This window comes from Oncorhynchus gorbuscha, linkage group LG18 (genome assembly GCF_021184085.1).
Source record: "Oncorhynchus gorbuscha isolate QuinsamMale2020 ecotype Even-year linkage group LG18, OgorEven_v1.0, whole genome shotgun sequence".
In the NCBI taxonomy this organism is placed as follows: domain Eukaryota; kingdom Metazoa; phylum Chordata; class Actinopteri; order Salmoniformes; family Salmonidae; genus Oncorhynchus; species Oncorhynchus gorbuscha.
Genome location: NC_060190.1, coordinates 5,906,885 through 5,930,614, shown reverse-complemented (window position 1 = coordinate 5,930,614; position 23,730 = coordinate 5,906,885). Strand labels below are relative to the sequence as shown.

Genomic DNA, 23,730 nt, shown 5'->3' with positions numbered 1-23,730 from the left:
GCACCTACCTGTTGATATGGTATCGTCTGTGCTGGTGACGACGCCACTGGGCTGGAACGGTCCTGATACACAGGGGACCTTCTTATTCTTGTTGTGGAATTTGGGACGTCGATCCTACAGGTACGTCATGTCTAATCAGAACCAAGTACCCAAGTAGGACCATGTACCCAATAGTTCTGAAAGTAGGTTACTCTCTCCCTGGCCCTGTCCATGTCCGTACTCACACCCACATTTCCCCCCTTGCTTGTGCACGCCCACATCTGCAGAAACACTCTCTCTCTCTCACAAATGACAAATTGTTCACTGTTCCATCCAGTTTAATCTGAGAATTAACAGTATGAGAACTTTAATGCATGGACAAATGAGGTTATGCCAAATTATACAAAAGTAATCCAATTATAAAAGACTTTTCTTTCCCATTGTGCATAGAGTCCTAATGACGTCCCGACATTCCCGCTGGATCCCACTGTCTCTGTGAATTAGCTTCAACTCTGGGACATTAAATCAGTCTGTGAACGTAATTACATCTGTTAAAGAAGCAAAGAAGACAGAATAATATGACAAATCGTGCATCTTTTTCCCCTCAAAATTCTACAGGTCATCGACAAACAGTAAACACAGAAATATTGGATTACAAAACAGATGACAGAAAACGTGTCTCTACATCGGTCTCACGGCCCCCACTCTCTGATCGAGCTTCGTCGTCTCCTCCTCGTCCTCAGTGTTTCCAGGGGAGCTGATAGGAACCACAGAGGGCATCCCCCGGCTCCATCACCACTGGCGGCGGCAGCCCCATACACTCCACCTGTTTCCTGAACTCTTCCATCTCCTCTTCCTCCACCTCTCTCCCACCCTCCGTCTTCCTCAGCAGGTACAGGTCCGTGGACTCCCTCCTCCTGGAGCTCACCTCCCACCTAAAAAAATAATGATACTTTACTGTTGTGCTTTTCTTTCTTGTAGTCACACCGGCACTTGTTTTTCTCCCCGTCACTGGTTTAGCTGATAGAGCGGATTCAACTCTTACCCTACGAGATCCAGAGCTTGCTGGTTCTCCTGTTCTACCTGATAATTCATTTCACCCACCCAAGTCTAAATCAGTCCCTGATTAGAGGTCCAGAGTTGAGTTTGAGGGTGATAGAGGCTATCCACTGGACACACACTGGTTGAATCAATGTTGTTTCCACGTCATTTCAGTGAAATGACTTCTGTGCCCAGTGGGTGTTTTGAAGAACGGTTCACTTGGAGTGATTGTAATGCAGAATGTGGTTGTTTCTACCTACCTGACCTGAGTTGAATAGCCTACACCAGTGTTTCTCAACTCCAGTCCTGATCTACCCCCCAACGGTACACATTCTTGCTGTAGCCCTGGGCAACCACACCTGATTCAACTTGTCAAGGCCTTGGTGATTGGTTGACTAGTAGAATCAGGTGTGTTTGTGTGGATCTACAACAGAAATGTGGGTACACCTGGACCAGAGTTGAAAAACACTGGAATACCCCCTAACAGTAAGTTGTTCTGGATAAGAGTGTCTGCTAAAATGGCTCAAATGTACAATTCTATAAATGACCCACTTCATCACCAGACAGTCTGGGCAGGAGGTCTCCAGGAAGACCCCAGTGAGGTTGAATCGGCCCCCCACGTCGAACTGGAAGGTGCTGTTGTCGTTGATGAGTGAGATATTGTAGGTTAGAGACTCGCATCGGCTGCCGAAACGGTTAGTCTGGGTGTAGTGGACGGTTGTGGTGGTGTTGGAGTTCTGGGTGGTGTTGGGGGTGGAGGGTGAAAACTCCATGGTGATGCCGTCTCTGGTCTGTGAGAGAGATGAGATGTGATTATTATTCGTTTTCATACAGAAACCACTATAGAAACAATCCATACAACATACAAAATTGTAACAGAACAATTACCGGTACAATGAACGTGGAAAGGCAGGTTAAATGTAGCCTAGTTGACAAGTGTGCTAAAAATCTATTTAAAGGGGGCAATCTGCAGATGTTACATCCATTTTTGGACTTAAACATTTATGATATTATTATGATTTATGATATTTATGATATGTACCCATTGATTCTTGAAGAATAGAACTTATAAATGCCTCATGAGCTTAGTTCAACTGCCATACCCCATACAGAACCCCAAATATAAGCTTGTTTTAATCCAATGTTTTGTAAACATTGTAAATGCCTCAAAATATGCTTAAAACTATAATTGTGATACCTTGGATGGTCAGTCCTTGCTTCCATAGCTCTGTCTATGAATTTGAGAGTGGTTACATTTTTCCAGGCCTATTCCTTGTTTTAACTTTGGACCAGGATCTGCAAAGGGTTCTAGGGAATAGGGTGCCACATAGTGGATAGGGTGCTACCTTGAGACTCTCCAGGGATGCAGGGTGGCTCAGGCTGCCTGCGACGAGGGCCCATTTCCTCAAGAGCTGCTGGTCTAGTCGTGGTGGATCCATGGGCTTAAGGAGGTCCTCACAGGCTAGAGCTGCAGCAGGAGCTGATTGGCTAAAAGGCAGGAAGTACAGGAGAGTCGTGGCACATAGAGCGAACATGGCTTCAGTGTCTAGGTCTCACTATATCTATGCACCAGTATATCTATCTACTGTGGGTCTATCTATAGCTATAGAATCTAAGATATGTATCACTATATCTATCTTATATATTTATATGTAGCACTATACCTACAGCATCTATCTACTGTATGTCTATGTGTCATTGATGTGTCTGTGTGTATGGAACACTGGTGCTGGGATAGAGGGGTCCAGTCTTATAGCTCTGCTATGGTACAATGTTCTTCAATGTCAGAAAGTTCCACAGTTGCAGAGTACCAGTAAACTGGCACTTTTCCAAGGCAATTCCAAGGTTGCGAAATAAAAACGATATTTTTTGTTAATCTATGTTCTGTGCTTATCTGGTGAAAAGTTGCATGCTTTTATCTGAGACATTATTCCATAGTGTCAAACATGAAACAATCCATGAGACTCATTTACGTCTAGTGTTCTCCTAACTCTTCTAGTGTTCTCCTAACTCTTCTAGTGTTCTCCTAACTCTTCTAGTGTTCTCCTAACTCTTCTAGTGTTCTCCTAACTCTTCTAGTGTTCTCCTAACTCTTCTAGTGTTCTCCTAACTCTTCTAGTGTTCTCCTAACTCTTCTAGTGTTCTCCTAACTCTTCTAGTGTTCTCCTAACTCTTCTAGTGTTCTCCTAACTCTTCTAGTGTTCTCCTAACTCTTCTAGTGTGTTCTCTTCTAACTCTTCTAGTGTTCTCCTAACTCTTCTAGTGTTCTCCTAACTCTTCTAGTGTTCTCCTAACTCTTCTAGTGTTCTCCTAACTCTTCTAGTGTTCTCCTAACTCTTCTAGTGTTCTCCTAACTCTTCTAGTGTTCTCCTAACTCTTCTAGTGTTCTCCTAACTCTTCTAGTGTTCTCCTAACTCTTCTAGTGTTCTCCTAACTCTTCTAGTGTTCTCCTAACTCTTCTAGTGTTCTCCTAACTCTTCTAGTGTTCTCCTAACTCTTCTAGTGTTCTCCTAACTCTTCTAGTGTTCTCCTAACTCTTCTAGTGTTCTCCTAACTCTTCTAGTGTTCTCCTAACTCTTCTAGTGTTCTCCTAACTCTTCTAGTGTTCTCCTAACTCTTCTAGTGTTCTCCTAACTCTTCTAGTGTTCTCCTAACTCTTCTAGTGTTCTCCTAACTCTTCTAGTGTTCTCCTAACTCTTCTAGTGTTCTCCTAACTCTTCTAGTGTTCTCCTAACTCTTCTAGTGTTCTCCTAACTCTTCTAGTGTTCTCCTAACTCTTCTAGTGTTCTCCTAACTCTTCTAGTGTTCTCCTAACTCTTCTAGTGTTCTCCTAACTCTTCTAGTGTTCTCCTAACTCTTCTAGTGTTCTCCTAACTCTTCTAGTGTTCTCCTAACTCTTCTAGTGTTCTCCTAACTCTTCTAGTGTTCTCCTAACTCTTCTAGTGTTCTCCTAACTCTTCTAGTGTTCTCCTAACTCTTCTAGTGTTCTCCTAACTCTTCTAGTGTTCTCCTAACTCTTCTAGTGTTCTCCTAACTCTTCTAGTGTTCTCCTAACTCTTCTAGTGTTCTCCTAACTCTTCTAGTGTTCTCCTAACTCTTCTAGTGTTCTCCTAACTCTTCTAGTGTTCTCCTAACTCTTCTAGTGTTCTCCTAACTCTTCTAGTGTTCTCCTAACTCTTCTAGTGTTCTCCTAACTCTTCTAGTGTTCTCCTAACTCTTCTAGTGTTCTCCTAACTCTTCTAGTGTTCTCCTAACTCTTCTAGTGTTCTCCTAACTCTTCTAGTGTTCTCCTAACTCTTCTAGTGTTTCTAACTCTTCTAGTGTTCTCCTCTTCTAGTGTTCTCCTAACTCTTCTAGTGTTCTCCTAACTCTTCTAGTGTTCTCCTAACTCTTCTAGTGTTCTCCTAGTTTTTCTAGTGTTCTCCTAGTTTTTTTAGTGTTCTCCTAACTCTTCTAGTGTTCTCCTACCTCTTTTAGTGTTCTCCTAACTCTTCTAGTGTTCTCCTAGTTTTTCTAGTGTTCTCCTAGTTTTTCTAGTGTTCTCCTAACTCTTCTAGTGTTCTCCTACCTCTTTTAGTGTTCTCCTAATTCTTTTAGTGTTCTCCTAACTCTTCTAGTGTTCTTGTAGTGCTCTCCTAGTGTTCTCCTAACTCTTGTAGCGTTCTCCTAACTCTTGTAGTGTTCTCCTAACTCTTCTAGTGTTCTCCTAACTCTTCTAGTGTTCTCCTAATTCTTTTAGTGTTCTCTTAACTCTTCTAGTGTTCTCCTAACTCTTCTAGTGTTCTCCTAACTCTTCTAGTGTTCTCCTAACTCTTCTAGTGTTCTCCTAACTCTTCTAGTGTTCTCCTAACTGCTTCTAGTGTGTTCTAGTGTTATCCTAACTCTTCTAGTGCTAGTCTCCTAGTGTTCTCCTAACTCTTCTAGTGCTCTTATCCTAACTCTTCTAGTGTTCTTCTAGTGCTCTCCTAGTGTTCTCCTAACTCTTCTAGTGTTCTTCTAGTGCTCTCCTAGTGTTCTCCTAACTCTTCTAGTGTTCTTCTAGTGCTCTCCTAGTGTTCTCCTAACTCTTCTAGTGTTCTTCTAGTGCTCTCCTAGTGTTCTCCTAACTCTTCTAGTGTTCTTCTAGTGCTCTCCTAGTGTTCTCCTAACTCTTCTAGTGTTCTTCTAGTGCTCTTCTAGTGTTCTCCTAACTCTTCTAGTGTTCTTCTAGTGCTCTCTAGTGTTCTCCTAACTCTTCTAGTGTTCTTCTAGTGCTTCTAGTGTTCTCCTAACTCTTCTAGTGTTCTCCTAACTCTTCTAGTGTTCTCCTAACTCTTCTAGTGTTCTCCTAACTCTTCTAGTGTTCTCCTAACTCTTCTAGTGCTCTTCTAGTGTTCTAGTGTTCTCCTAACTCTTCTAGTGTTATCCTAACTCTTCTAGTGTTCTTCTAGTGTTATCCTAACTCTTCTAGTGTTCTTCTAGTGCTAACTCTTCTAGTGTTATCCTAACTCTTCTAGTGTTCTTCTAGTGCTAACTCTTCTAGTGTTCTCCTAACTCTTCTAGTGTTATCCTAACTCTTCTAGTGTTCTTCTAGTGCTCTCCTAGTGTTCTCCTAACTCTTCTAGTGTTATCCTAACTCTTCTAGTGTTCTTCTAGTGCTCTCCTAGTGTTCTCCTAACTCTTCTAGTGTTCTTCTAGTGCTCTCCTAGTGTTCTCCTAACTCTTCTAGTGTTCTTCTAGTGCTCTCCTAGTGTTCTCCTAACTCTTCTAGTGTTCTTCTAGTGCTCTCCTAGTGTTCTCCTAACTCTTCTAGTGTTCTTCTAGTGCTCTCCTAGTGTTCTCCTAACTCTTCTAGTGTTCTTCTAGTGCTCTCCTAGTGTTCTCCTAACTCTTCTAGTGTTCTTCTAGTGCTCTCCTAGTGTTCTCCTAACTCTTCTAGTGTTCTTCTAGTGCTCTCCTAGTGTTCTCCTAACTCTTCTAGTGTTCTTCTAACTCTTCTAGTGTTCTCCTAACTCTTCTAGTGTTCTCCTAACTCTTCTAGTGTTCTCCTAACTCTTCTAGTGTTCTTCTAGTGCTCTCCTAGTGTTCTCCTAACTCTTCTAGTGTTCTCCTAACTCTTCTAGTGTTCTCCTAACTCTTCTAGTGTTCTCCTAACTCTTCTAGTGCTCTTCTAGTGTTCTCCTAACTCTTCTAGTGTTATCCTAACTCTTCTAGTGTTCTTCTAGTGTTATCCTAACTCTTCTAGTGTTCTTCTAGTGCTCTCCTAGTGTTATCCTAACTCTTCTAGTGTTCTTCTAGTGCTCTCTTCTAGTGTTCTCTAACTCTTCTAGTGTTATCCTAACTCTTCTAGTGTTCTTCTAGTGCTCTCCTAGTGTTCTCCTAACTCTTCTAGTGTTATCCTAACTCTTCTAGTGTTCTTCTAGTGCTCTCCTAGTGTTCTCCTAACTCTTCTAGTGTTATCCTAACTCTTCTAGTGTTCTTCTAGTGCTCTCCTAGTGTTCTCCTAACTCTTCTAGTGTTCTTCTAGTGCTCTCCTAGTGTTCTCCTAACTCTTCTAGTGTTCTCCTAATTCTTTTAGTGTTCTCTTAACTCTCCTAGTGTTCTCCTAACTCTTCTAGTGTTCTCCTAACTCTCCTAGTGTTATCCTAACTCTTCTAGTGTTCTTCTAGTGCTCTCCTAGTGTTCTCCTAACTCTTCTAGTGTTCTTCTAGTGCTCTCCTAGTGTTCTCCTAACTCTTCTAGTGTTCTTCTAGTGCTCTCCTAGTGTTCTTCTAACTCTTCTAGTGTTCTTCTAGTGCTCTCCTAGTGTTCTCCTAACTCTTCTAGTGTTCTTCTAGTGCTCTCCTAGTGTTCTCCTAACTCTTCTAGTGTTCTTCTAGTGCTCTCCTAGTGTTCTCCTAACTCTTCTAGTGTTCTTCTAGTGCTCTCCTAGTGTTCTCCTAACTCTTCTAGTGTTCTTCTAGTGCTCTCCTAGTGTTCTCCTAACTCTTCTAGTGTTCTTCTAGTGCTCTCCTAGTGTTCTCCTAACTCTTCTAGTGTTCTTCTAGTGCTCTCCTAGTGTTCTCCTAACTCTTCTAGTGTTCTCCTAATTCTTTTAGTGTTCTCTTAACTCTTCTAGTGTTATCCTAACTCTTCTAGTGTTCTTCTTGTGCTCTCCTAGTGTTCTCCTAACTCTTCTAGTGTTCTCCTAATTCTTTTAGTGTTCTCTTAACTCTTCTAGTGTTCTCCTAACTCTTCTAGTGTTCTCCTAACTCTTCTAGTGTTCATCTAGTGCTCTCCTAGTGTTCTCCTAACACTTCTAGGATTCTCCTAGTTTTTCTGCAGACATACAGTGTATCAATTGTGTTATTGACTATACGTTTGTTTATCCCATGTGTAACTCTGTTTTGCTTTATCTTGGCCAGGCCGCAGTTGTAAATGAGAACTTTTTCTCAACTAGCCTACCTGGTTAAATAAAGGTGAAATAACATTTTAAGAATTGCCCTGGTACAATACGAAGTGCAATTAACCTGTTGTATGTTCAGAGCACTGGTGTGGCTTAGCATCGTACCGCAATGAGGTATTTATTTAACAATTCTAACTTTTACTTTCATGTCTATAAATGCCTAGTTGTGGAAATTGGAACACCCTGGATAAAAACAGGTTTGTATTGTTCGTAGAGATTCTGCCTTTGTTGACAAGAAAAGTTTGGCTTGTAAAACCCTATGGTTTAGAGTTGGTTGATTTTCCAGATTAACTGACCTTCATTTCTTGGAAAGTAATGATGGACTGTCATATCTCTTTGCTTATTTGAGCTGTTCTTGCCATAATATGGACTTGGTATTTTACCAAATAGGGCCATCTTCTGTATACCACCCCTACCTTATCACAACACAACTGATTGGCTCAAACATATTAAGAAGAAAATACATTTCACAATTTAACAAGGCACACCTGTTAATTGAAATGCATTCCAGGTAACTACTTCATGAAGCTGGTTTAGAGAATTCCAAGAGTGTGCAAAGCTGTCATCAAGGCTAAGGGTGGCTACTTTTAAAGAATCTAAAATATATTTGAATTTGTTTAACACTTTTTAGGTTACTACAATGATTCCATATGTGTTATTTCATAGTTTTGATGTCTTCACTTTTATTCTACAATGTAGAAAACAGTAAAAATGAAGAAAAACCCTTGAATGAGTAGGTGTGTTGACTGGTACTGTACTTCAAAATACACAATATACAAATATCTTTAAAAACCTAAATACTCTTAAAACGTGAAAACATTCTATCGAAAATATTTTTTGGGGGGGAATATTTAGGTTTATAACACCACAGCAGAAGATTCTGATGAGTAAGCTAAAAGTGAAGCCCGACAGCATTCTCTACTACATGGTTTCCCAACCCTCTCCTCGCCCCCCAGACGGTTCACATTTTTGTTTTAACCCTGAACTGGCACACCTGATTCAAATAGTCAACACCCAAAATGAGCTCCTGTAAAACTGCAGGCCTTAACACTGAGAAAGTGTAATGGCATCAGCTCCTAACAAAGTTTTAGCTCTGAATAGTGTGGACCCTATAGACTCTGGAAAAGTGTTAAATTGAACACTCAGAGTTGATTCAATGCTGAAGAATTTGCTGTGAACATCCCTACTGGATTCCACTGTCTCTGTGAATTAACTGAAGCTCTAGGACTTTAACTCAATGAATGTCATTAAATCTGTTAAAGAAGCCAGAATATGATGAATCATTCAGTACAGTACAAGCATACAGTACATTGACAAACAGTACATACAGAACTGATTTATTACAACACAGAAAAAAAGTGTCACCACGTCTCTCTTTCACTGCCCCGTCTCTCCCAGAATTTATACTTCCATCACATTGATGGGTCTTCTTCTACCCGTCTTAAGAGGGCCGGGAATCAGGGACGAGAGGAATCACAGAGGGATTTCCCAAGATACATCAGCACTGACGACGGGAAGAACGCCACGTTTCCTGAACTCCTCCATCTCCTCTTCCTCCACCTCTGTCCCGTCCCGTCCTCCACCTCTGTCCCGTCCCGCCCTCCACCTCTGTCCCGCCCCGACCCGCCCTCCACCTGTCCCGCCCTCCACCTCTTTCCCGCCACGCCCTCCACCTCTGTCCCGTCCTCCACCTTCCTCAGGAAATACAGCTCCGTGACACCCTTATTACGGACCTCACCTTGTATTGAAAAGGAGATGAGATACCATTACCTTAGCTTGAATAACATCTTTAATGAGACCAAACAGGTTTATGTTCCACAGAGCATTATGGGTACTGTAGTTAATCATGCTACCCACCTCATCACCAGGAAGTCTGGGCAGGAGGTCTCCAGGGAGACCCCAGTGATGTTCCAAAAGCCCCTCATGTCTAACTGGAAGGTGCTGTTGCCGTTGACAATGGGGATGCTGTCGGGTATATACACTACTTGCACCAGCCGCCATGCCGGTTCCGGTTCTGGTGTTGGTAGCAGATGTAAACTCCATGGTGACTGTCTTCTCTCTGTGAGAGAAGAGATGTGGTTATTATTGGTTTTCATACAGCAGCCACAAAAACAATAGAAACAATCACAATATTTAAAAAAAAACTATAAAAAAACAATTGCAATGAATAAATGGGGAATGACAAGTAAAATGCAATTTAATCCAAAATGGCACCCTATTCCCTTTATCAAGCTTTAATTTAGACCACGGACAAAAGCAGTGCTCTACATACAGGGAAGAGGGTGCCATGTAGGGAATAGGGTGCTACCTTGAGAGCTAATTTGGTTGAGTAATACCAGGGGTGGCTCACACTGTCTACGATGAGGGCCCATCTTCCCAAGAGCTGCTGGTCTAGTCGTTGTGGATCCATGGGCTTAAGGAGGTCCTCACAGCCTAGAGCAGCAGCAGGAGCTGATTGGCTCGAAGACAGGAAGCAGAGGAGAGCTGTGGCATATAGAGCGAACATGGCTTCAGTATCTAGGTTTCACTATATCTATACACCATATCTACAGTATATCTATCATATCTAAAACATGTATCACTATAATTATCTTGTATTTCTATATCAACAGTATGTCTATACTTCATTGATGTGTCTGTGTGTATAGAACACTGGTGCTGGGATAGAGGGGTCCAGTCAAAGCTCTGCTGTCCTGCTATGGTGAAATGTTCTTGAAATGTCAGAAAGTTGCACAGTTATAGTGCCAGGAAAAGGACTCTTTTCTATGGCAAATTCCAGGATTGCAAAATAAAAAAAGTTTTTTTAATGCTCATCTCATGTACAGTTTTGTGCTCATTCAAACCAGTGATCTTTTGGTTACTGTCCCAATGCTCTTAGCCACTAGGCTACCTGCTGTCCCATTTTTATACTCTCCCAATTAATACATTTCTTAGTAAGAGTTTTTTCTACAGACAAACAGTATTGCTTTGGTATAGCATACTTAAGTAATAAGGCACGAGAGGGGTGTGGTATTTGGCCAATATACCAAGGCTAAAGGCTGTTCTTATGCACAAATCAACACGGAGTGCCTGGATACAGGCCATGATATATTGGCCACATACCACAAACCCTGAGGTGTCTTATTGCTATTATAAACTGGTTACCAAGGAAACAAATGACTGGTTTTGTCATACCCGTGGTATACGGTCTGATATACCACAGCTATCAGACAATCAGCATCCAGGGCACAAACCACACAGTTCATAAAATACAATGACCTTTGCTATGTTCAGAGCACTGGTGTGGCAAAAGCCTGTGTGGGAAAAAGTTAGTGTCTGCATTCCAAATGGCACCCTAGTGCCCAAGAGCCCTGGTCAAAGATAGTGCACTATGAAGGGAGCGGGGTGCCATTTGGGATGCACAGTTGTGTGTTTGGACTCTTCCGTCAAAGGTTACTCCATAATCTGTGTGTTTTAGCTTAGAATGGAGCAACATGGTAGTTTTTCATTGTCCAATGTTGACAAATGGTGAGACAGGAGACAGGACATCAAATAATATTTCACAAGTGTCAGTTTAATCACTAAACCATTATTGAATAGTTCAAAAGTATCCCGTTGAAAGAAAGATATACATAAACCCCCACTCCCACTTGATTTCATGGTGGCTATATACATGTCAGAGCACTGTTTTTATTCTATGGAAAATACACTGAGAAAATAAAATGCATAGAATTTAGATATAAAAACATACTTTCCCTTTAACAATTGATAATGGACCAAAATAAGATTAAAACATGTTGACTCCAATGCTTCCCACAGTTGTGTCAAGTTGGTTGGCTGTCCTTTGAGTGGGGCTCCTTTCTTAATCCACACAGAAAGCTGTGGCAGTTCTTAACACTGAAACCGGTGCGCCTGACACCTGTTACCAAACCCTGTTCAAAGGCATTTCAATATGTTGCTTGCCCATTGACCCTCAATGGCACACAATCCATGTGCAAGTGAATTTAACAAGTGGCATCAATAAGGGATCATAGCTTTCACCTGGTCAGTCTGTCATGGAAAGAGCAGGTGTTCCTAATGTTTTGTACACTCAGTGACCTACTTTCAACCAGAGACCATAGACCCTGGTCAACAGTAGAGCACTTTGTTAGGACTAGGGTTTCATTTGTGACACATACCTACTGTACTGGTCATGATTCAACCCTCAGGCCTTTCTGACACATACCTACTGTACTGGTCATGATTCAACCCTCAGGCCTTTCTGACACATACCTACTGTACTGGTCATGATTCAACCCTCAGGCCTTTCTGACACATACCTACTGTACTGGTCATGATTCAACCCTCAGGCCTTTCTGACACATACCTACTATACTGGTCATGATTCAACCCACAGGCCTTTCTGACACATACCTACTGTACTGGTCATGATTCAACCCTCAGGCCTTTCTGACACATACCTACTGTACTGGTCATGATTCAACCCTCAGGCCTTTCTGACACATACCTACTGTACTGGTCATGATTCAACCCTCAGGCCTTTCTGACACATACCTACTGTACTGGTCATGATTCAACCCACAGGCCTTTCTGACACATACCTACTGTACTGGTCATGATTCAACCCACAGGCCTTTCTGACACATACCTACTGTACTGGTCATGATTCAACACTCAGGCCTTTCTGACACATACCTACTGTACTGGTCATGATTCAACCCTCAGGCCTTTCTGACACATACCTACTGTACTGGTCATGATTCAACCCACAGGCCTTTCTGACACATACCTACTGTACTGGTCATGATTCAACCCTCAGGCCTTTCTGACACATACCTACTGTACTGGTCATGATTCAACCCACAGGCCTTTCTGACACATACCTACTGTACTGGTCATGATTCAACCTCAGGCCTTTCTGACACATACCTACTGTACTGGTCATGATTCAATCCTCAGGCCTTGCATTGGACAAAATAAGATAAGGGCCTTCGATAAGCATTTCCCTTGTAAAATAATTAACTAAAAACACACATAAGCGCCCCCCCAAACAGAACTCTTATCACAGCCTGCACAGTTCAGTTTAAAGCAGGTTCTGTGTGAATAGTAGGAAGGATACACAGATATAGCATAATGGATCAAGACTGGTCTTTCATTCTCAGTACCAGCCAACAGTAACACAGCCAAGGCTAACAGGGTTGTGTTCATTAGAAAAAAATACTGAGTTCATCAGGGTTGTGTTCATCAGTGTTGTGTTCATCAGGGTTGTGTTCATCAGGGTTGTGTTCATCAGGGTTGTGTTCATCAGGGTTGTGTTCATCAGTGTTGTGTTCATCAGTGTTGTGTTCATCAGGGTTGTGTTCATCAGGGTTGTGTTCATCAGGGTTGTGTTCATCAAAATAAAATAAAACAAAACCGACTCGAACAGGGAGGGCCTACCTGGACCTGGTCCAATAAGAAAAACAATGGTTTTGAATTTTCATTTCAAAACATTTCGCCCTACTGAACAAAACCCAGGTTCCTCTGGATGGGTAACTGAGCTATACCCTTAGGGAAGGAGATCCACAAGGCACTTCAGTAATAACACCATCTTACCACCCCCCCATCATTCACAGTGTTAGAGGCAGACTCAAGTCCCTCTTGTAGTATTAGACAGAGAAAGCATTGGAGAATTTGGTAGAGATAGAGAGCGAATTAAATGATTGATCACATGACAGAGCAGCACTGGCAGGTCTTGCGTTTGGGAGCCACATCGACCCCTCCCTCCGCCTCTCCCCTGGTAGCGGTCAGTGTCTCTGGGGCGGCTGGAGCCTGCTCCCCCAAGGCCAGGGTCTGGGCCTTGGATGGGAACAGCAGGGGCTCCTGCTCTGGCTCAGTCCGGGGCTCCACTAGGGACACCTCCAGGAACTGGCCCCCAGGGAGGATGGCTGATTCTGGGGCCACCGAGGCCTCCTCTTCCCCCTCGACTTCCACTTCAGTCTTCACTTCCACATCGCCCTCTGCCGGCTCGCCTGCAGCCTCTCCCTCTGCGTCGGGCCTGGGGGTGAGTAAGGTCTCAGAGTAGACGGGAACGGCAGCCACAATGCCATCTGGGGCCTGCAAGTCAGACAAAGGAGCTTCCTCTACTGGCTGTGCCTCTTCTTCTCCACCACTGTTTCCCACACCCTCCATCTGTCCTTCTCCTAAATCTCCTATTACTGTGTCCATCTGTCCTTCTCCTAAATCTCTAGTTACTATGTCCATCTGTCCTTCTCCTAAATCTCCTATTACTGTGTCCATCTGTCCTTCTCCTAAATCTCTAGTTACTATGTCCATCTGTCCTTCTCCTAAATCTCCTATTACTATGTCCATCTGTCCTTCTCCTAAATCTCCAGTTACTGTGTCCATCTGTCCTTCTCCTAAATCTCCTATTACTGTGTCCATCTGTCCTTCTCCTAAACCTCCAGTTACTATGTCCATCTGTCCTTCTCCTAAACCTCCGGTTACTGTGTCTGCCTCTGTCTCAGTCTCTTTTGCTACTTCTGAGGACTCTTCAGGAGTTGTCTCTGGTTTCGCCTTCTCAATTCCTCCTTCCTCAGGAGATTCTGACCTCTGATTGGACGCGGCCGAGTCTACTTCCTGTTCCTGACCGATAGAGGAAAGATCATTTGCCAGCTCGTCTCCCTCGTCATTGATAATCACTCGCTCCGCTCGCATCATGATCAGTCCTCCTTCCTCGATTACCGGAGCATCGCCTTGCTCCGCCTCCGTGAACCCCAGGAACGTCATGGTAATGGCACCATCTTCAGGGACGACTGTCACTGGACCGTTGGTCCCGTTGTGCAGTCCGCCCTCCTCTGATGCATTGTGGGTAGCAGCTTGCCCCTCCCCCTCTCCTCTCCCATTGGTGAGGATCTCAGTTCGTTCCAATAGTGCTGCCTCAACTGTTCCTAAAACTGTGACAAGACAGACAGATCATAGTTAGGAAATGTTTCACTCATTTTCCCAGTCTTCTATCAGCAAGACCCTTGGCAAGGATGCACATGAATCTTACCAAGCTCTGGAAAGTCCAGCTAGAATAGTGAGCACGGAAGAAGCAGGAGAGTGGAACATTTGTAGAAACTTGGAGAAAGTTATGGAGAGTAAAGGAGAAAGACAAGAAAAGAGGCCGGCCAATGGGACGAGTGATATTAGAAATCTAAAAGAAGTGAAGAGAGAGCAGCTTCCAGAATCAACGCTGTTCTGGACTCATGACAGAAGGTCCTAATGATAGGAGTGAGATTTCAGCACCAAGCCTAAGGCATGTTGCCGGTCCCTGTGACCCTGAATCCAACCAACCAGATCATTTCCACTGACTTGGCTTGTGTTGTGTGCTCTTTGCCACATAGAAATAGAATTACTAGACCCATCATGGTGCAGCCAAACAGCAGTGGTCTAAAGGAATTTTCACGTTCTAGAAATTATATTTCTATGCTTTCCCCTGATAACTTCACACATGAGATTCTTCATCAGCATCAATTTATATGTATTCCATCTCATTCAAATGCATAGATACTGTATGCATGTATGAACTTCCACTGACGAATGAATACAACGTATTGCCTTTGTAATACAAATACCATCAAAAGGCCAGTACAGTCTGTAGTGTCTTCTGGGACTACAACCCATTTCAATTGATTCAGAGTGAAGGATGAAGAGTGAATGATGAAGAGTGAAGGATGAAGGATGAAGATGTGAAGGGTGAAGATGTGAAGGGTGAAGATGTGAAGGGTGAAGATAACATTGTTAACCCCTTACCGGATTCAGCCTCTACTTCTTCCTGTCCATTCTCCAAGATAACTGCTTGGTCTGCTTCTGTGGGAATATATGGAAATAAGACTCTTTTTAAATCAGTGTTTATTAAGCCCAACATTCAACTGTCCCGATTCTGTTCAAATCTATTGGGTTATTTACGATGTCTTTTTACCACACATCACATTCATTACCAACTCAAACAGAAACAAAGATGTATTATTTTATCTTTCAACAATTCAATTGATTGGGTCAAGTAATATCAAGCTAGTGGAGCAACGACTGCTACCAGCGGTTGCCCACAGTAACCGGTGATGACAGCTAGACAGTCGCTCATTCATTCAGAGACGGGTGACACCTACCTGCTGTAGCCTCCACCACCGCCACCGCTGCATTCTATTGGAGGAGACAGACAGGGGCGGGGTTAGACACTCCAACCACATGACCCTAGATGAGGAATGCCATTATAAAAGGGTAGATGAGCAATGTCATTCACGCATTTTCAACCCACAAGAGGGAGCTAATGAGACTTTAGGGCCCAGCATCCACCAGCGACTACTCAATAACTAATATCCCTACTTTAAAAAAGTAGACTCAGTGAAATGACGTTGCCACAAGCAGCGCCGCAGATATTGAGATGAGTGAGATGCAAAGACTTCCCTCTCACACAGTATCTGCGCGTGTGTACGGGGTTCTCTCAGTTACAGCCTGGTAGCCAGGGCACCGAAACAGCATAGAAGTTGAACCTCGCGCTTCAGCGCTCTTAGTTGTTACGGAAATTGACCCACTATGGCGTTTTACTTTCTGCTTCTACGTCGGATCACCGAGTCGACCTTTAAAGAGGGTGGGAGGACAACCCCTTTATAACAAAAGCTCAGTGTTGAGGGTAGCCCCATCTCTGCCATGCCACAAAAACCCCCACTATCATACGAGTCAACCTTCACCGGTCTGCTCCTTGGCTACGAGACTAAACAACACGCTCGGCGTGCGATTCCCGTCTCTACAACCTCTAAAATCAAAGGTTAGGAGAAGAAATACAAACATAAGAACAAAAGACTTGAAGAGGAGGAGAATTCTTTGTTGTAAAATACAAGGTCATTCTGAGGTAAACAGTCACAGTTGCCTTGAGGTGGAGCGATCACACGTCTAAGTGGTACATTGTTGATGCAAGGAGGGCTTGGTCTTGGTAAAGCTCCTGCCTCTGAACAAGAGGTGCTACATCAAAGCTGCATGGTACATTGTTGATGCAAGGAGGGCTTGGTCTTGGTAAAGCTCCTGCCTCTGAACGAGAGGTGCTACATCAAAGCTGCATGGTACATTGTTGATGCAAGGAGGGCTTGGTCTTGGTAAAGCTCCTGTCTCTGAACGAGAGGTGCTACATCAAAGCTGCATGGTACATTGTTGATGCAAGGAGGGCTTGGTCAAGCTCCTGTCTCTGAACGAGAGGTGCTACATCAAAGCTGCATGGTACATTGTTGATGCAAGGAGGGCTTGGTCTTGGTAAAGCTCCTGCCTCTGAACGAGAGGTGCTACATCAAAGCTGCATGGTACATTGTTGATGCAAGGAGGGCTTGGTCTTGGTAAAGCTCCTGTCTCTGAACGAGAGGTGCTACATCAAAGCTGCATGGTACATTGTTGATGCAAGGAGGGCTTGGTCTTGGTAAAGCTCCTGTCTCTGAACGAGAGGTGCTACATCAAAGCTGCATGGTACATTGTTGATGCAAGGAGGGCTTGGTCTTGGTAAAGCTCCTGCCTTTGAACGAGAGGTGCTACATCAAAGCTGCATGGTACATTGTTGATGCAAGGAGGGCTTGGTCTTGGTAAAGCTCCTGCCTCTGAACGAGAGGTGCTACATCAAAGCTGCATGGTACATTGTTGATGCAAGGAGGGCTTGGTCTTTGTAAAGCTCCTGCCTCTGAACGAGAGGTGCTACATCAAAGCTGCATGGTACATTGTTGATGCAAGGAGGGCTTGGTCTTGGTAAAGCTCCTGCCTCTGAACGAGAGGTGCTACATCAAAGCTGCATGGTACATTGTTGATGCAAGGAGGGCTTGGTCTTGGTAAAGCTCCTGCCTCTGAACGAGAGGTGCTACATCAAAGCTGCATGGTACATTGTTGATGCAAGGAGGGCTTGGTCTTGGTAAAGCTCCTGCCTCTGAACGAAAGGTGCTACATCAAAGCTGCATGGTACATTGTTGATGCAAGGAGGGCTTGGTCTTGGTAAAGCTCCTGCCTCTGAACGAGAGGTGCTACATCAAAGCTGCATGGTACATTGTTGATGCAAGGAGGGCTTGGTCTTGGTAAAGCTCCTGTCTCTGAACGAGAGGTGCTACATCAAAGCTGCATGGTACATTGTTGATGCAAGGAGGGCTTGGTCTTGGTAAAGCTCCTGTCTCTGAACGAGAGGTGCTACATCAAAGCTGCATGGTACATTGTTGATGCAAGGAGGGCTTGGTCTTGGTAAAGCTCCTGCCTCTGAACGAAAGGTGCTACATCAAAGCTGCATGGTACATTGTTGATGCAAGGAGGGCTTGGTCTTGGTAAAGCTCCTGCCTCTGAACGAGAGGTGCTACATCAAAGCTGCATGGTACATTGTTGATGCAAGGAGGGCTTGGTCTTGGTAAAGCTCCTGCCTCTGAACGAGAGGTGCTACATCAAAGCTGCATGGTACATTGTTGATGCAAGGAGGGCTTGGTCTTGGTAAAGCTCCTGCCTCTGAACGAGAGGTGCTACATCAAAGCTGCATGGTACATTGTTGATGCAAGGAGGGCTTGGTCTTGGTAAAGCTCCTGCCTCTGAACGAGAGGTGCTACATCAAAGCTGCATGGTACATTGTTGATGCAAGTAGGGCTTGGTCTTGGTAAAGCTCCTGCCTCTGAACGAGAGGTGCTACATCAAAGCTGCATGGTACATTGTTGATGCAAGGAGGGCTTGGTCTTGGTAAAGCTCCTGCCTCTGAACGAGAGGTGCTACATCAAAGCTGCATGGTACATTGTTGATGCAAGGAGGGCTTGGTCTTGGTAAAGCTCCTGCCTCTGAACGAGAGGTGCTACATCAAAGCTGCATGGTACATTGTTGATGCAAGGAGGGCTTGGTCTTGGTAAAGCTCCTGCCTCTGAACGAGAGGTGCTACATCAAAGCTGCATGGTACATTGTTGATGCAAGGAGGGCTTGGTCTTGGTAAAGCTCCTGCCTCTGAACGAGAGGTGCTACATCAAAGCTGCATGGTACATTGTTGATGCAAGGAGGGCTTGGTCTTGGTAAAGCTCCTGCCTCTGAACGAGAGGTGCTACATCAAAGCTGCATGGTACATTGTTGATGCAAGGAGGGCTTGGTCTTGGTAAAGCTCCTGCCTCTGAACGAGAGGTGCTACATCAAAGCTGCATGGTACATTGTTGATGCAAGGAGGGCTTGGTCTTGGTAAAGCTCCTGCCTCTGAACGAGAGGTGCTACATCAAAGCTGCATGGTACATTGTTGATGCAAGGAGGGCTTGGTCTTGGTAAAGCTCCTGCCTCTGAACGAGAGGTGCTACATCAAAGCTGCATGGTACATTGTTGATGCAAGGAGGGCTTGGTCTTGGTAAAGCTCCTGCCTCTGAACGAGAGGTGCTACATCAAAGCTGCATGGTACATTGTTGATGCAAGGAGGGCTTGGTCTTGGTAAAGCTCCTGCCTCTGAACGAGAGGTGCTACATCAAAGCTGCATGGTACATTGTTGATGCAAGGAGGGCTTGGTCTTGGTAAAGCTCCTGCCTCTGAACGAGAGGTGCTACATCAAAGCTGCATGGTACATTGTTGATGCAAGGAGGGCTTGGTCTTGGTAAAGCTCCTGCCTCTGAACGAGAGGTGCTACATCAAAGCTGCATGGTACATTGTTGATGCAAGGAGGGCTTGGTCTTGGTAAAGCTCCTGCCTCTGAACGAGAGGTGCTACATCAAAGCTGCATGGTACATTGTTGATGCAAGGAGGGCTTGGTCTTGGTAAAGCTCCTGCCTCTGAACGAGAGGTGCTACATCAAAGCTGCATGGTACATTGTTGATGCAAGGAGGGCTTGGTCTTGGTAAAGCTCCTGCCTCTGAACGAGAGGTGCTACATCAAAGCTGCATGGTACATTGTTGATGCAAGGAGGGCTTGGTCTTGGTAAAGCTCCTGCCTCTGAACGAGAGGTGCTACATCAAAGCTGCATGGTACATTGTTGATGCAAGGAGGGCTTGGTCTTGGTAAAGCTCCTGCCTCTGAACGAGAGGTGCTACATCAAAGCTGCATGGACGTATTATTATGGGATGTATTATTCCTCTGAAAGGAGCCTCGTCGGTCAGGACTGGTGGGAAGAACGGACGTAATGATTGGGGCTACTTGTTCTAGCATGTATTCTAGCTAGCCCATTCAATTGGTCTGCGTGCATCAGTGAGTGTTTATGTGCGTTACTCACAGCTTGGCCATCCTAATTCTCTCTGTGTCTGTAGGTGTGTGTAGGTGCGCACATTTTAGTGCCAGATGTCCTCACAAGAGTAGTAAACCAAGTGAGGCCAGTCCTGACTTGTAAAAAAATATATTTTAGGATTAGAATTAAGAGTTTAGGGGAAAAATGTGAATCAATTGTTGGTCCCCAAAAGGTCTTCACAAGTATAGTAAGACGGTGTGTGTGTCACTCACAGCTCGGCCATCTTCCATCTGCTGCTCCAGTTTCTCCTCCTCCTCCGTTAACCGTTGACTCTCTGTCTGCAACCTGACACACACACAGACACACAGTTCTTTAGCGTTCAGTTCCAACCTCAGCCAGAACAAACCATTCACTTTTAACCTCACATTGATAAAAAGGTAGTGCTATCAGACACTTACAATACATGTAAATACACTACGAGGTAAAGAAACTATAACCCCTACGAGGTACAGAGACTATAACCCCTACGAGGTACAGAGACTATAACCCCTACGAGGTACAGCGACTATAACCCCTACGAGGTACAGAGACTATAACCCCTACGAGGTGTAGAGACTATAACCCCTACGAGGTGTAGAGACTATAACCCCTACGAGGTACAGAGACTATAACCCCTACGAGGTGTAGAGACTATAACCCCTACGAGGTGTAGAGACTATAACCCCTACGAGGTGTAGAGACTATAACCCCTACGAGGTGTAGAGACTATAACCCCTACGAGGTATAGAGACTATAACCCCTACGAGGTGCAGAGACTATAACCCCTACGAGGTGTAGAGACTTTTACCCCTACGAGGTACAGAGACTATAACCCCTACGAGGTACAACGACTATAACCCCTACGAGGTAAAGAGACAATAACCCCTACGATGTACAGAGACTATAACCCCTACGAGGTACAACGACTATAACCCCTACGAGGTAAAGAGACAATAACCCCTACGATGTACAGAGACTATAACCCCTACGAGGTACAGAGACTATAACCCCTACGAGGTAAAGAGACAATAACCCCTACGAGGTACAACGACTATAACCCCTACGAGGTAAAGAGACAATAACCCCTACGATGTACAGAGACTATAACCCCTACGAGGTACAGAGACTATAACCCCTACGAGGTACAACGACTATAACCCCTACGAGGTAAAGAGACTATAACCCCTACGAGGTAAAGAGACTATAACCCCTACGAGGTACAACGACTATAACCCCTACGAGGTAAAGAGACTATAACCCCTATGAGGTACAGAGACTATAACCCATACGAGGTGTAGAGACTTTTACCGCTACGAGGTACAGAGACTATAACCCCTACGAGGTACAGAGACTATAACCATTACGAGGTGTAGAGACTTTTACCCCTACGAGGTGTAGAGACTATAACCCCTACGAGGTGTAGAGACTATAACCCCTACGAGGTGTAGAGACTTTTACCCCTACGAGGTGTAGAGACTATAATCCCTACGAGGTGCAGAGACTATAACCCCTACGAGGTGTAGAGACTATAACCACTAAAGTCAGAGGTGGGTGTATAATCTGAAGCTGGGATCTAACAAACAGCCACAACCCTAGACAGACAACATGGAGAGCATAGAATGTCTTAGAGAATAAGAGTCTTCATACAGCTACTGTGTAGACTATGAGGTGAGGCTGGCCTCCTACAAACACACTGCACATACAGCACAACACATAAGAGTTGAGAGTATAGAAAGCCCTAGAAAGAAAGTGTGGTGAGTATGGTATCTATGGTGTGAACCAAGCATCGAGAGTATCTAATAAGTATCTAGCCCTATACAGGTAACATAGTGAGTAAACATGTAGCCCTATACAGGTCATGTAGTGAGTATACAGGTAGCCCTATACAGGTAACGTAGTGAGTATACAGGTAGCCCTATACAGGTAACATAGTGAGTAAACATGTAGCCCTATACAGGTAATGTAGTGAGTATACAGGTAGCCCTATACAGGTAACGTAGTGAGTATACAGGTAGCCCTATACAGGTAACATAGTGAGTAAACATGTAGCCCTATACAGGTAATGTAGTGAGTATACAGGTAGCCCTATACAGGTAACATAGTGAGTAAACATGTAGCCCTATACAGGTAATGTAGTGAGTATACAGGTAGCCCTATACAGGTCATGTAGTGAGTATACATGTAGCCCTATACAGGTAACATAGTGAGTAAACATGTAGCCCTATACAGGTCATGTAGTGAGTATACATGTAGCCCTATACAGGTAACATAGTGAGTAAACATGTAGCCCTATACAGGTCATGTAGTGAGTATACATGTAGCCCTATACAGGTAACATAGTGAGTAAACATGTAGCCCTATACAGGTCATGTAGTGAGTATACAGGTAGCCCTATACAGGTCATGTAGTGAGTATACAGGTAGCCCTATACAGGTCATGTAGTGAGTATACATGTAGCCCTATACAGGTAACATAGTGAGTAAACATGTAGCCCTATACAGGTCATGTAGTGAGTATACAGGTAGCCCTATACAGGTCATGTAGTGAGTATACATGTAGCCCTATACAGGTAACATAGTGAGTAAACATGTAGCCCTATACAGGTCATGTAGTGAGTATACATGTAGCCCTATACAGGTAACATAGTGAGTAAACATGTAGCCCTATACAGGTCATGTAGTGAGTATACATGTAGCCCTATACAGGTAACATAGTGAGTAAACATGTAGCCCTATACAGGTCATGTAGTGAGTATACATGTAGCCCTATACAGGTAACATAGTGAGTAAACATGTAGCCCTATACAGGTCATGTAGTGAGTATACATGTAGCCCTATACAGGTAACATAGTGAGTAAACATGTAGCCCTATACAGGTCATGTAGTGAGTATACAGGTAGCCCTATACAGGTCATGTAGTGAGTATACATGTAGCCCTATACAGGTAACATAGTGAGTAAACATGTAGCCCTATACAGGTAACATAGTGAGTAAACATGTAGCCCTATACAGGTAACGTGGTGAGTAAACATGTAGCCCTATACAGGTAATGTGGTGAGTATACATGTAGCCCTATACAGGTAATGTGGTGAGTATACATGTAGCCCTATACAGGTAATGTGGTGAGTATACATGTAGCCCTATACAGGTAATGTGGTGAGTATACATGTAGCCCTATACAGGTAATGTGGTGAGTATACATGTAGCCCTATACAGGTAATGTGGTGAGTATACATGTAGCCCTATACAGGTAATGTGGTGAGTATACATGTAGCCCTATACAGGTAATGTGGTGAGTATACATGTAGCCCTATACAGGTAATGTGGTGAGTAAACATGTAGCCCTATACAGGTAATGTGGTGAGTATACATGTAGCCCTATACAGGTAATGTGGTGAGTATACATGTAGCCCTATACAGGTAATGTGGTGAGTATACATGTAGCCCTATACAGGTAACGTGGTGAGTAAACATGTAGCCCTATACAGGTAACATAGTCAGTATACAGGTAGCCCTATACAGGTAACATAGTGAGTATACAGGTAGCCTTATACAGGTAACATAGTGAGTAAACATGTAGCCCTATACAGGTAATGTAGTGAGTATACAGGTAGCCCTATACAGGTAACATAGTGAGTAAACATGTAGCCCTATACAGGTAATGTGGTGAGTATACATGTAGCCCTATACAGGTAATGTGGTGAGTATACATGTAGCCCTATACAGGTAATGTGGTGAGTATACAGGTAATGTGGTGAGTATACATGTAGCCCTATACAGGTAATGTGGTGAGTATACAGGTAACATAGTGAGTATACAGGTAGCCCTATACAGCTAATGTAGTGAGTATACAGGTAGCCCTATACAGGTAACATAGTGAGTATACATGTAGCCCTATACAGGTAATGTGGTGAGTATACATGTAGCCCTATACAGGTAATGTAGTGAGTATACAGGTAATGTGGTGAGTATACAGGTAGCCCTATACAGGTAATGTGGTGAGTATACATGTAGCCCTATACAGGTAACGTAGTGAGTATACATGTAGCGTGGTGAGTATACAGGTAGCCCTATAAAGGTAATGTAGTGAGTATACATGTAGCCCTATACAGGTA

General features: G+C 43.9%; 3 protein-coding genes across 4 annotated transcripts in view; all 3 read right to left on the bottom strand.

The window, feature by feature from the left end:
• Positions 1–299: 299 nt before the first annotated feature.
• Positions 300–10,063, bottom strand: LOC124002947. Of its 2 annotated transcripts, XM_046310808.1 has the most exons (5): positions 9,795–10,063; positions 9,302–9,503; positions 2,367–2,508; positions 1,573–1,811; positions 300–914 (listed from the first exon to the last, which is right to left on the bottom strand). In XM_046310808.1, exons 2-5 carry the CDS (start codon positions 9,367–9,369, stop codon positions 719–721), a joined length of 645 nt encoding a protein of 214 aa, XP_046166764.1. In that variant the 5' UTR covers positions 9,370–9,503; positions 9,795–10,063; the 3' UTR covers positions 300–718. The 2 variants fall into 2 exon arrangements, with proteins under 2 accessions (XP_046166764.1, XP_046166763.1); XM_046310807.1 differs by lacking the exon at positions 9,795–10,063 and having other exon boundaries at positions 9,302–9,572.
• A 913-nt stretch (positions 10,064–10,976) lies between these two features.
• Positions 10,977–19,896, bottom strand: LOC124002946 (paralemmin-3-like). Its single transcript, XM_046310806.1, has 5 exons — positions 19,850–19,896; positions 15,556–15,589; positions 15,200–15,256; positions 12,353–14,358; positions 10,977–12,306 (listed from the first exon to the last, which is right to left on the bottom strand). The coding sequence occupies exons 1-4, from the start codon at positions 19,865–19,867 to the stop codon at positions 13,130–13,132; spliced, it is 1,338 nt and encodes a 445-aa protein (XP_046166762.1). The 5' UTR covers positions 19,868–19,896; the 3' UTR covers positions 10,977–12,306; positions 12,353–13,129.
• A 1,361-nt stretch (positions 19,897–21,257) lies between these two features.
• Positions 21,258–23,730, bottom strand: part of LOC124003180 (paralemmin-3-like) — a 48,423-nt gene continuing 45,950 nt past the window's right edge. Inside the window, exon 5 of the mRNA XM_046311253.1 lies at positions 21,258–21,309. Coding sequence (XP_046167209.1) covers positions 21,258–21,309 — 52 coding nt within the window. The remainder of the gene's footprint in view (positions 21,310–23,730) is intronic.